The sequence below is a fragment of the Enoplosus armatus genome, chromosome 14, assembly GCF_043641665.1.
Source record: "Enoplosus armatus isolate fEnoArm2 chromosome 14, fEnoArm2.hap1, whole genome shotgun sequence".
Taxonomy (NCBI): domain Eukaryota; kingdom Metazoa; phylum Chordata; class Actinopteri; order Centrarchiformes; family Enoplosidae; genus Enoplosus; species Enoplosus armatus.
Window position 1 is genome coordinate 12,899,391 of NC_092193.1, and position 14,214 is coordinate 12,913,604.

A 14,214-nucleotide genomic window follows, 5' to 3' on the forward strand; every position below is an offset into this window, starting at 1 on the left:
TATATGAGTGTCATTCCAAACAGCATCTGTGAATATTGCCATGTGGGAACAAAATGAACGCGGTGGATTTGCGAACGCCTCTAAAAGTGTCTTCGCTGCTGTCCAGGGGCTCTGATTTATCTCCTCTCCGGTGTGAGGCTGCACTACCTTCACTGAAACAAAATACTCTCAACATCTGGAGCATACGTGTGTATCTGTGTGCGTGCAAGCATGTGCACCCATCTTCTTTTTGATACCTAAACCCTTGAAATGATACTCAGCCCCCCCACGCAAAATGAGTATATTTCACAAGAAACAACAAGTCATTTAGACGTTGTTCTTTCCTCCCTCTTCCTCTCACTCTCCTTAAAACACACACATTTACACATATTGTATTGCATCCACCCCTCGGCACACACACACCTTGGTCAGACTTTTTTGTCATGATTTATTTGTTCACAGGAAGGTTAGCGAAGTGAGTGTAGAAAGTAAATTTTATGTGACTACTATTCAAAATACCTGGATGTGTTGGGGCTCTCCCATCTGCTTACTAATACCTGCCAAAATACACAATGACTTATTTGCACACACTATTTGGCCTTGCACTGACCGATACACAAACACCCTCACACGGAATCAGTGTCTGTGCTAGTGTCTGTTAACCTGAACAAAACATGATACTGATTTGTGAGGCTGAACAACCAAAAAGTCACTGTTGCCATAGGTAACCAGTTTATAGACTAAGAGTTTACAGCCATGCTAGCAGATCTGTGAGGCTGTACTTAGCTGCACAGTGGTGCTTTGTGCTAAACGCTAATGTCAGCATGCTAACATGATCACAGTGATAATGCTTATATGTTGTAGTAGAGTAGTAGAGTAGAGTATGTTTACCATCTTCACCATGTTAGTTTAGTGTGCTAGCATTTTAACATTTACTAACAAGTGCTGGAAGATGAAGATGATGGGAATGTCATTAGTTTTGGTATTTGGTCATGAACGTATTGGAAATTTTGACCTGATGACTGCATTAGAGGAAAAAGGTTGTCATGAGACATGAGGTTTTATCATCTGGGGACCATGAATGTCTGCACAAAATGTGATGGCAAACCACCCAATAGTTGTTGAGGTATTTCAGTCAAGATCAAAGTTCGATGACAGCTCTCTATTGGCATTGACAGTGAACGGTGGTGGTATAATTTGTGTGTCCTTGCATCGACAATTGCGTGTGGTCATGTGTATGTGTGAATATGCCCACATGTACGTGTGTGTGTGTTGTGCTATTTACTTGTATAATGGTCTCTAAATGCAAACAACTGTTTCCACGTATTTTATAGTGCCTGGCATTACAGTCCTTTGGGGAAATAACAGAGATTTGTAAAATGCTGGGAAGGCATGCTGTGCTATTTGTTACTGAATGGCTTCACTGTTATTGGGGCTGGGTTATTATTGTTTTACAGCATGATGTCTGTTTTATTTGCAAAAAAAACACATGGCCTTTTGGTTCATACATGGTGTAGATGTATTTAACATTTTTATTTCTGCTGTTTATTTCAGCATGTTGGATAATACATATAATCAGACAAGTACATTCACACCTAGAGTCCATGATGAGTCACTAGTTCACCTCATCTGCATGTCTTTGGACACTGGGAGGGATCTGCAGGAAACCCACAGAGATATGGAGGAATATACAAACTACCTTCAGCAGACCAGCAGACGCAAATCAAGGACCTTTTAGCTGTGAGGTGATTGTGCTGACCATTGAGCCATTGTTCTGCACTGCAAAATCACCAGCATTTGTTAATGTAGGTTATGACGCTTTCAGATATTCAGCTCTGAACATCTAAAGTATAACAACTAAGAAACCTTCACCTGTTGATGAAGACATTTGAAAAGGTCAAAGGCTACGTAACAAGCGAGGAAGTGGACATGAGATATTTTGTCAACATGGTTAAGAATGAACTGTCAAGCTCTAAATTCATTCATTCATTCCAAATAAGTGTCACTGCAAAATTATCAGTGTCAACTGACAGAGTAGGCATATAAACAATAGTGTGTGTGTCCCTCCATCAGTGGCTCCATTGGAGGGTTCGCTTTTTGTTTTAATATTGTTAAAGTTTATGTGCTCCAATGTATATTTGTCCAAATCTCATCACACTTGTATGCTAATGTCATGGCCAGTGTGAACATGAGGGTTGCTTTTAATAGCCAACCAGTCACAGACCTTTGATCCAATCCTCCACAAATATGGCATGTCATCAATTCCAATGATGACGTGATCTTATTTCTCGATCTATCGCTTTTCAAAACATATTAGAAGCAAGCATAGGTGTTCTTCCTCAGTTCATTGCCCCCCCACCCATCTCAATCTCACACACACACACACAGACATCACTGACATGCACACACACACCAGCAGACAAACACCTTAACCTCAAACCTCATGCTAGGTGCAGACAGGACCACACATACTGTCTCACACACAAAATGTTTGGAATGCTATAAACATTTATTTCGGTTCAAAAGAAGAATTTTTGTGTGTGTATGTGTATGCGCGCATGTGTGTGTATGTGCACACACTCTGTTTTTGCTGAAACCAAAGGAAAGTTTAACTACACATGCAGGCCACCAGATAGAAAGAGATCAAACATGACCAAATATTTTGGGTGTGTTGTCTATAAAATGGGACAGGTTTATATATAAAAAGAGCTAAACCCTTTGCTGAGTCATTGCTTACCCATGAAACATTTCAAAAGGAATGATTTACCAGAACATCCTCAATTTGTGCTTTTAGTCCCTTTAGGAGTTTGCTATAACAGAAGAGGAGTTAGGATTGGGACAATATGTTACTATATACTACATATGATACTGCAGAGACGTTTTTTCCTCTGAATTTACAATAATGTTATAATGCTAATGCTAATGCTTACAAGTTAATTTGTTACATTTAAATCATAACATAGTAATGCCCTAATTTGTCCTCAAATATATCATGTTTTAGCGCAACATTTCCTAGCTATCATATTGCAAGAAAATAATGTCTATCTATTCCTAATTAATTGTTGTTGGCTTGTTTTTTCTAATTGTATTTAAACTAATAAAAGTACCACAGATTCCCGATAAATCCACTGAACAAAATCTTTCATTAACATAGAATAATATGAATTATTATGTTACAGTGTGAAAGACAGGAGCAAAGCAGACTTGACAATATCCCAATATCGTTTTCCCAAAAACCCCAAAGCACAGACATGTTTAATGTAACATTTACAATATCCAACTATCAATATATACAAAGTCTGTTTGTGTGTGTGTGTGTGTGTGTGTCTGTCTGTCTATGTCTGTGAGTGTCTTTCTGTGGCCACGTTCTGTCTTACGGACTGTCCACTGACTGGGAGGTCTCTCAGCCACACAGGGCAAACATGTAGAGACACACATATACACACACACACCCACACACACACACACAGGGAAGCTGCTGTTAAAACTGTGTGGGTAAATCACGATGGGATTCCTTTCCCTTACTTCTGTCTTTTCTTCCTTTCTTCCTTCTATTCTTCATCTTATATTGTTCCTTATTCCTTATATTTATCTTTCTTTATGACTTTTCACTTTGCGAAAATCAATAAAGCAATAGCAACACCTGACATATATCACAGAGCCTGAATAAAAGACAAGCCTGATTATAAGATGACAACCCCTTTTGCAACACATATATTTGGTGGAGAAAAGAAAACACCTCAAATAAAACAAGGTGGGAAAATATGCTATTTTTAACACCACAAGCTTGAGTCTGTTGCACAAGAGCAATTACTCACACCATTCAAAACACCTGCTTTTGAGTATACAAGTCGTCGAATATAAGATGACCCCAACTTTTTTTTGAAAAAAGCTTATTACATTGGGGCCAATAGGATATAAACAGGTAACATAGAAATAAGTGGCTGTGAGACAGACACGACTGGCCACTAGTGCAAGAAAACTAAAAAGAAGTTACGTTAAAAGACAGGTAAATGGACAACACACACAGAGTTAGAAAGTCAGTTAGACACACAGTTAGACAGACAAGCAGCGCACAGAGAAAAGTGCCAGCGCCTTGCGGCAGGGAGTTGCCCCGCTTTTCCCACTCTGGCTCTTCAAACCCAGCCCAGATATTTCCTGGTTCTGACACCAGCTTGGCTCTCAGATCCCTCCTGCATGTGGAGAGACACAAGAGAAGAATTACTCCGACTGTGCTCAAGTGAAAAAGAATGAATTTCAAGGTCTGGTGACGCAGACTGTTGAACTTTTGGAAGAAAAACAAATGCATTTATTTGTGAAAGTCCTTGGAAAACATGCTTCATATCACAGTTGTTTGGGTCGATGACACTTAACGTTTTGCAGCTGGTTCCAAGAAGTGATGGCGAACAAATCTATTTGGTTATGGGGTTTTGCTCCAATAAGACGATGACCCGTGTCTTGTAAAACCTTTCTGAGTCTGAGTACACAATAAAGGAAAATACTTTAATTAAAAACATACACATACACCAGCCAATCAACTGATCAGTGAAGGAAAAAATGAATGAACATCTGAAGAGGAATGTCTTCTTACAGTAAAAGAATACCTGCAGCATTGTTAAGCAGCAGTGCAGTGAGACATCTTTATCTGTGTGTGTGTGTGTGTGTGTGTGTGTGTGTGTGTGTGTGTGTGTGTGTTAATCTCTGACATTGGGTGAACAGGCCTGTTTTGGTTTCCACGGCAGCGGTGAGGGCCCCACAGTGCACTGGCCCTGGAAGTGGCGCAAGCACAAACCACAGTATAAGTACGTCTGTGTGTGTGTGTACGTGTGTGTGCGCGCATGTGTGGGACCACATTTGAGTGTGTATCTGCTGCAGTGCCCACCTCTAAACTCGGAGGGGAGACTTCACACACCCATGCATGCATGCACACACACACACACTCTCGCCTTGGCTCGGCTCTCTCCCTGGGTGGTCTGTGCTGCAAATGTTTATGATCTAAACCAAGCTAATCCAACTGGCTTGTTTCAGTGAATTGAGAATGATTTACAAGATGCAGCAACAGGGCCAAGGAGGGAGGAGGAAATCAGAGGGAAATCTCAGGGCTCCATTTCAAGTCATTTCTGTGACTCGACCTACACACTTGTCTCTACGTCTGTTCTCATGCCTATCTCCATCTGTTTCTATCTCAGAGCTGTGGTATTCTGTGTTTGTGTCGTTTTCATTTGCCCCCCACTCATCGCTCAGACGGATGTCTTTATTTGACAAATTAGCCGGGCTTTGACGATATGCAAAATACAAGGGATCAGTGGATTTTCAATTGCCTGTGAAGGCTCTCACCCTCATTCTCAGCTTTTTTTTCTCCTTTTCTAATTTCCCACAGAAAAGGGAGAAAGAAAATCTTGATAACAATCTGTTTCTGTCTTTCACACACACTTCTCTTCTTATAATGAACATGCCATATGAAAAACAAGATGATGTAATAGCAGTGTGGAAAAAAATATGCCTATAGCTGCATGTGCTGGCATGGCCTCTTCTGTCGTGTGAAGAGAAAAAGGGACACTGTCATCCACCTTTTGTGTCTTAGCGTCTTGTCATGTGAGCTTTCTGTGACACCAGTAAACTGCAGTCCAGTTTCTCCAGTATAGTTATGTGGAATGTCTCGCACACATCAACGCTCTGTGGTAAACCAGCCAAGCAGTAATCTCTGTGAGTGTCAGTGGTTTGGGTTGACTTTTATTGCAGCTTCGCTTTTTTGCCAGATCCCCCTTTTTTATGAAGAGAGAGGGATGCCACCTGCACACTGACAACACCTTGTAAAGTGGGCGGGTAAAGACGGGAAACAGAAATACATAAAGGACCTTTTGTATCTTGTAACATATCAGGTAACAAGCATAATCTGTTATATTGAAATTTACTGTGAGTTTATTCATAAATTGATTTAATCTGGTTTTTGTTTTCCTTGGTTATAAGTTTCCATTTTTCAGAGAGAGATGGTCTAACGAAACACTGCTATTGGTTGTATTATGGGAAGTCCAATGTTTTATGAGCTTGAATAGAAGTCAGGAGTCAGTCTTGACCTTTCTTTTTTAATGTCTTTTGAAACACTTATGGAAATGCAATGCTAAATTGATGGAGTACCTCTTTAAATGTAACACCAGCAATTTTGATGGAAGTGCTTAATTGTGCAACCATTAATGATTAGAGTGGTATCTCCAAACTGATTCCACTATCTGTCTGGTCTAACCCGCTTCTCTGTTTTGTCAGCAAATATGTTACATGTTAAATAAATAATAAATGTACTTTAACCAATAACATGAGTCCTTAACCTTTAGTAGTGAGCTAGGATTACTGATGAGATGGTCATTTATAAGAAATTTAAATTGTAACTCCATTGTTTTGGCTGGTTTTAATATAACATTGTAGATTTTTTGTTGTAGTACATCTGTTCTGTCTGTATGTTGTTGTATACACAGCAGTCTATGATCTGCAGATCAATAAATTAAATAGAAAACAGAACAGAAAAGTGGATTTATCACTATCTCTGTGTTAATGGGACAACTACAGGCAACAACAGCCAGACAAGCTTGTTTGTCTCTTTCTCTCTTTTTTCTCTTTCCTCCTTCCCTCCTCTCTCCCGCTCTTCTGGTTTCGAGAAAGCAGCAACGAGCAGTCAAGCTCATCTCCTGGCCAGAGCAAACAAAACCAAAGCCACATTCCCCGAGCTCAATTTGCTGTTACGTCTCAGCTCTGTGAATTGGGAGTTTTCAAGCTTGAAGTCTGGAGGAGTAGCTGGGTGGCTTCTGGCTGCTAATCGGCTCACACCACTTTGTGTGTGTGTGTGTGTGTGTGTGTGTGTGTGTGAACCTGCGGAATCAGTTCGTCTACGGTCAAAAGGGAAAAAATGCTTGTTTATTTCAAGCTCTATATTTGTGGCACAGTAGTCATTCAGTTGAAGACAGCAACAGAAAAAAAAAAATTAAAACATGTGACATAAAAATTTATGATAAAATGTCATCATCAAAAACAACAGCAGTAGGAAAGAGCGCAAATATGAAATACCAATAAACAGATCAACAAAATCCAAAATGTACACACTGCCAAGGTTAATGGTAAGGACTGTAAATTGCTCACATCTCACTGATGCTTTTTGGTGAGTTGCATATAGACACGTAAGAGAAGTGGCATATAGCTATGTATGTACAAAATCAAATCTCAAGTACAGGTCAGTATATATGGTTAATTGAAAATGTTCAGTGGTGTCAATGATATTGCACGTAATGTCCCATTATTGCACATAATGTCCCGTCAGTCAGAGAGTTGTAATGATTGTGATTCATGGAGAGACAGTAATCCAGAGAGAAAGAGAGGAACTAAACAGAGCAGAACATGGCTGAAATGGAGGCTGGAGCCACCTCAGCAGCCCCATGCCTCTGCTGTCCATCTCTCGCATGAGGTAGATGAATTGTAAAGTTTGACTGCCACAGGAAGAAAGGATTTCCTGTGGCGTTCTGTGGTGCATCATGGTGGTAAGAGTCTACTGCTGAAGGTGCACCTGTGCGTGACCAGCACATCGTGGAGAGTGATGACAAGTCTTCCATTTAACAACTGGTTTATGGTAATGGTGATGAGGGTTTTAACCATTAATGATTGGATGTACTTTTATGTGGAGCTTATGTGGTAGGAGTTTAGCATTCCAAGCATCATCGTCACCATAATCATCAGTTATCATAGTTAAATTTATGGGCGATTCCTTTAATTTTTTGGTGTCAACAAGGTTCTTGAGTCACTGTAATAATTGTTCTGTTCAATTCTTTTCCCTTTATGTATATAAAGAAAACTATAACCTCATGTCAATGACTATTTACAAATATATTTACTATAAAATGCAAATAATCAATGTAAACACAGACCTGTCCTGCGCTTCACCCCTCTTCACTTCTGTAATCGGCTCTGTAGGAACCACTTTGCGGAGGAAGTAGTTTCCTACACGGACATATTTCACCGAAAGCACCAAGGTGTCATCATACGATGCTAGCTGTTAGCTTCGTTTACGTGAGCCCTGTCAAAGAATTTAACGAGTAACTTAACTTCTGCCACCGCCGCTTATCTGAGTGGGTGTTTGCTTCTCAAGGGACGTGTCTGGCTGCTTGTGAGCTGTCTTTGAAGCAGCGGTATCGTTTGCTGCTCTGTGCTAATCGTTAGCCAAGTGCTAACAACAGTAACGTTAACAGCAACCAACTTACATGCGTCTGCCGTTGCTGTCAATTCAAGTGGCAGCGGATCAACAGGGATCTCTGACAGGTACGTCTAGACTAATTTTTCTACCACTGAGCGAGTCAACATGACAATTAAATATTCTTGTTAATGCCATGTTGTGGATTCAGTTGGTAGTGTTCCTTGTTATATGCCAGTGTATCGTTAGTAGTATCAGATAAGTGTCAGCCATACCTTCTTCGGTGTGCAATAGTCATCTAGCTTTAGTGTGAGTCACCAATAGTGTTCATTCATTCAGTTCATTAACAACAGATGTATCAAGTCGCTACCTTTGGTAAGATAGTTAACCTCAGAGCTGTGTCTCTCCACTTAGAGTCAATCAATTGCATCAACTAAAGTATTTCACAAACTATATACAGAGCCTCCTGTCTCTATATAACACCTAAACACATAAAAGCATCCATATGTATATACATATATTAATCTGAATATGTTTTCAGTTTATATGACTATAATCCTGTTGTAATATGTCCCTCTCTCTTAGCCGTCCCCAGCAGACATCATGGAGCTCCAGGCGGTGTTGATGGCGGCTGGTGGGGGTTCTCGTATGCCTGATCTGACATACAACACCCCCAAACCAATGCTCCCTGTCGGCAACAAGCCCCTCATGTGGTACCCACTGAACCTGCTGGAGAGGGTGGGCTTTGAAGGTGAGAGTACTTTTATTGGTATTATTCAGCATATCTAAGGATTAGTCTACTAATTAGTCCTCTTCTCAGGACTATGTGGGCGTGTATGGACTGTGCTTGATACGTGACATCTCCCTCACTCTCCTTGTAGTTTTGTTGCACCTTCAACCTGAGCAAAGGTCTAATCAGCCAGAGTAATAGTGGGGTTACAGGGCCTTTAAATCATTTAAAGCAATAGAAAGAAAAAAAGAAATGAAGGCCTTTCCCTCCCAGACTTACTATTTATCATCATTACGGAATGTGTGTGGAATTTGTATTTCGTCCTACACATGATTAACAAGATAAAAGATTAAATTTAGAAAAGAAATATTCTGTCAGGCAGGTCTAATACACATTAAACGGATCTGATGGCTGATTAGCCCTCCATTCATACTGTGTGTCAGTGGCAGGGGTGGAAAGTCTTACAGGAGTGCACTTGGCATTTCTTGGTTGGTTTCCACATAAAATGTAAAGAAGCAAAAATACAGAGAGAACTTTTAGTGTAAGTTTATATGGCCCACTTGGAAAACCTGGAACAAAAAATGTGCAGACTTTGTTTTAGCATTAATGTGGAAAGAGAACCTTTTAAGTACACAAGTACTATAACTGCTTTTCATTTTAGACATATGTACTGTATAGGTCTAAAAACCCAAGTAAAAATTCATGTCCCTTAGATTTTAACAGTTTTTAGAGAGCAAATGTTACTGAGATACTTACTTACTTACTACTTAGTCACTGAGAAAAAAAAGATTTTGTTGCAAAAATGATTTTGTCGCATTTTACCATTTCCCTGTGATATAAAAAGGACAAGATTTACTTCAAAAATGTGTTACATCTTCTTTGAAGCTGAACATTTTAATAACGACACCAAGTTATAATTCTTTATTTCATTCCTGGTCAGCGGTAGTTGTTTGGCTGTTTGGTACCCAGGAAACACTTGCAAATTACTCCCAGCAACATGGGGTTGCTCCTTTCACTGCATAAAACATATTGAGTTTACAACTGTGCTGCTTTGTCTAGTTGTGATTTTGCCAGCTTGTCATCACATCATCAGCCATTGTCAGGTGTGCATTTCCTGTCTAGATTTACAGTCCAGATTTCTGCCTCTCGCGCTGCAGCATGCAGTGGGTCCAGAAACTCTGGGCTTATAAAGGGATTTGTTGCAGTACGCTGTTCTTGCCAGTAAACAGGGCTGTTTGTTATAAAAGCCTGTAGGTCCTCACTAGCCTAAATAAAACTAGCTTTCTATACATAATCATCCTGTGTGGCCAGCAGTTTATTGTGTGCAGCCAGCTAGCCAAAGCCCTGCAATTTGGTTTTACTAGGCTGACACAGCTAGAGTGAACAAATGCCCGGTAGAAAACACTTTATGCAGACAAGGCTAATTAAAGCAGACGGACTCTGCAATGTTCTAGATTCATAAAGTGGTGTAGTAATGTTATTACCAACTTCATAAAACGTGAAGCCTGATTTAAGGTTTAGGATGTATCATAGTCAAATAGATATCTTATGTGGACTTTTTCTTGGACATCTTTGCTATTGTTATTCGCAGAAAATGTTTTTAGCTCTGTGTGAGCAAGAATAAAATTTAGGTTCACCTATTAGGTCCATATGGCCTCTCTTATTCATGAACGATTCAGAGAGAAAGGCCATTATTTTTACAATTCTTTTGTTGAAAATACAAAAATATCATAACTACTATAAAAACGTGTCTTTGTATTAGAAACAAAATACAGTGTACTGCTGTGTGCACTGTATGTGTATTGCTTTCTTAAGATGTACACATTTCTTATGGATTTCATTGGTAAATTGATCATTTTAAGAAATGATACATAGCTTATTTGCAAGAAAGGGATCATATTAACTTAAAAGAAAATACAAAGAGAAAAACGCCATGGATCATTGTTGCTATGTGTTCTCTTGACATTTTTGCCGCTATCTGTATCTATCTTGTAAACAATGTCTAATACTTATTCTCCTGTGTTTTCAGAGGTGATAGTAATCACCACCAAAGAGGTGCAGAAGATGATGAGCATAGACCCTAAAATGAAGTTGGACGTGAAGATGAAACTGGACGTGGTTTGTATCCAGGAAGATGGAGACATGGGCACCGCAGACGCTCTCAGACACATCCAGCAGAAGATCAAGGTGTGTATATTTATGTGTATGTAGACTCAGAGTATTGATCATTAACTGCTTTGGGGTGTAGCAAAGGGCATGCCAGTCAAATTAAATTCTCTCAAACAGAAAAGTGGAAAATGTGATACTACATTGTACTTATTATGCCTACAAATAGCAATAGTTTGAGCAAATTTTAAAAGACAAGAAAGTGACTAAACTAGGAGTGTAACCCCTTACACAAATATGTAATCTTGGTAAATCAAATAATCTGTAATAAACCAAATTGGACAGGGATACATTATAGTAGTTAGGCAAGTATGCAAACCAAAACATTCTCAGATATTTTCTATTTATTAGTCAGATAATTAACTAATAAATCAACAACACAAACCTTAAACTCAAATTCAGGATATTTACTTGCACACAACTAGATTTCTTTGAATAATTACAGTAATTACAGTGTTTTTTTAAATAGTTTGCTGTAACCGTACTGCCACAATATTGTGAGTTTAAATGTGTTGCTTTACTTGTTTAACTTAATATCCAGAAAACAGTGTTTTAGGCCAGGAGCTAAATGATATAAGAATATAAAGGAAAATGGTTGGTTGGTTGTTTTTCATATTGATTAATTCACCCTGCACCTTAATGCAAGCTTTGTTACAACAGAAAGCAGATTGTTATGAATTAATGAAAAGAGCGCCAGTTTGAGATTTACATGTTCCAGTGTTGTTAATTAATTGTTGTTGACTCATACGACCTTAATGTGAGCAAGATAGCGTGGTTAAGTTGTTTATAATGAAAGCTGCAACATCTGAGTATTGCTTTATTATGTGGTAGAAGGGGCGAGCCCAAAAATACATTACTACCCACCAATACTAGCCAGTCTTCTGTAAGCCAGAGTTTTGTAACGAGAGGGACTGTTTTCTTGTGAAATGTTAACCGTCTAGAAAAGCAAATTGTAGAGAGGTTGGAGGTAGAGCAGAAAACTGATTGAGGGGGAGGTTTAGGTGGGCGTTGTGTGTACTGCTTGGTGACCACTGATCCGTGCCTTTCCATCCCCTGAATGGTCAAGGCTGCTGAAGTGCCTCATTTCACCTTTTTAAAATACACACAAACATGCACAGGCACACACACGTTTACGCACGCTGACATGGTATCCATGACCCCCAACCCCAGTTTCCAGACCCCCCTCTGTATCCTGCCGGCTGATCCCTTCATCCGATTCTCTCTAAACAGATGAGGTCATGGTTACGACTCAAACTTTCTGTGCTGCCAGTTTACCCGGTGCACCATTTATTCTCATCCTGTAGTCATGCACATCTGTGCAACATTTGTGTTTGGGTATGTTGGTGTGTATGTCGTCCCTCTGTATACGGCATGCTTCTGACTGACCTGCTCTACCATGAAGGCATGTTTTTATGAGGTATTGTATAATTTAGAACCGTTGATGTATTTCTAAAGCAATCGCTCTTGTTTGTTTGACTATCAGTGATTGCATAGGGTCGGCTTAGTGTTGTTGAGTTTATAGAGATCTGTTCTTTATAGTATAATTAATGCTTCCTGTTTGGTTTCTCTACAATTTCTAGGGGTGAGGGGAAATCTTGATTTACTTAACAATCACAATTATCATTTTTCATGATTCTGAATTAATTTACTAATACCAAGAAAATTGTGAATGTAAATACACCAAGTAGAGGAAAGACAGAAATCACAAGTACACACAACTGTGATGCTGTGGAGAAGGAAAAATGAATTCACCCTGCCTATGAAGTCAAGCTTTTGGATACTTTTTCTTTTTAATAATCTCCTGGGGAACGAGCTTGACATGACTCAATACGCAAGTTTTTAGGGTTATTTTCAGACTCCTACTTTGTGCAGCACAATGTGCGCTAAAACAATAAGGATTTATTATACTGCAATCTGAAACATAACTGGCAGGTAAGCTAAATAATGTTGATCAAGGAGAAATCTGACTGAAAGAAAGCAGAGAATAGCATGTAGTGTTCAGACGGATATTTTGTCATTCAAAACTAAGTTACGCATCTAAAATGAGTAGCAACTGTATTGAACTGAAGAATCAATTTTTGCTCAAAGATCGATTTTGAATTAGGCTGTATCGTGATCCCAAGAATAAAAAATGTATCATAAAATTCCCAAGGTTTCCCACTCCCACCAGTCTCAGTTCAAAAATCTCTGACTGCTTCCAGATACCCTCTCTATTTGGAGCGTACCACATCAAACGTACATTTGAAGACATAAGTGTCCTGCCACTGCAGCTCATTACATTCTTCACAGCAAAATCAGTCGGCTTTGCTTTTGAAAACAGATTTATCAGAGACTTAAAATGCTGAATTTGTTGTGACAAGTGAGTTTAATGTTTTTTCCTCTGGCTTTTGAATGGGTCTGTACAGATTCTTATTATTCTCTTTGCTCAAGAGTTGTTTAATAGATGAATAGTATAACCACACACACACACTTTAACAGGACTAGCTCCAGCATGCTCCCATTGAGAATAGTCGAGTCCCTAATCCTTTGAGCAGCCAGCTAGATTAGAGGCATTGAGTTACACACACTCACACACTGGAGGGTGATGAGTGAAGAACTGTAACCATGGCCTGCCAAATCCCAGCACAGAAATCACTCAAACTGTCAAACTGATGCATGAGTACAGTATGGACACACACACTCACTCATCTCTTTATACAAACACCCTCCCATGAGGGGATTTGGTGTAACCTATCAAACAAAATACTTACAGGAATCAGTGTACACTCCGGGTAAGCAGAGTAGGTCATTCCTCTTGATTATTGAAAAGAGAGATTACAAGCAGCATATTTTATTTTGTTCACTCTTCAAACAGTGAAGTTACACAAAAGTGGAGGGATATGCCTGATTATTACTGAGGTCTTTCACAATAAGCCAAACTAGTGAAAGGAGTACTTTACATGCACTTTTTGCTTTGTATGGTTTAAAGCCTCTTTGACATTTGTATTATCATTCAGGCTTAATCACCTGGCAGAATGAGTGTATGCAGGCTAAAAAAACTATATATACAGTACGTTCGAGTTGCTGATTCAAAGGTTCACCCTTAGTCTACATATGTTAGTAAGCTTGTAAGACTCAAGACAAAAGGTGAAGAGAGAGAAAAGAGTGAGAGATGGAGCTGAGGCTT

The 14,214-nt window shown here is 39.3% G+C and overlaps 1 protein-coding gene across 1 annotated transcript in view; it reads left to right on the forward strand.

Annotated features, from left to right (window-relative positions):
- The first annotated feature begins 8,019 nt into the window (after window positions 1–8,019).
- The window catches only part of eif2b3 (eukaryotic translation initiation factor 2B, subunit 3 gamma), a 30,079-nt gene continuing 23,884 nt past the window's right edge, over window positions 8,020–14,214 (forward strand). Inside the window, exons 1-3 of the mRNA XM_070919193.1 lie at window positions 8,020–8,280; window positions 8,738–8,903; window positions 10,912–11,069. Coding sequence (XP_070775294.1) covers window positions 8,756–8,903; window positions 10,912–11,069 — 306 coding nt within the window. The 5' untranslated portion in view covers window positions 8,020–8,280; window positions 8,738–8,755. The remainder of the gene's footprint in view (window positions 8,281–8,737; window positions 8,904–10,911; window positions 11,070–14,214) is intronic.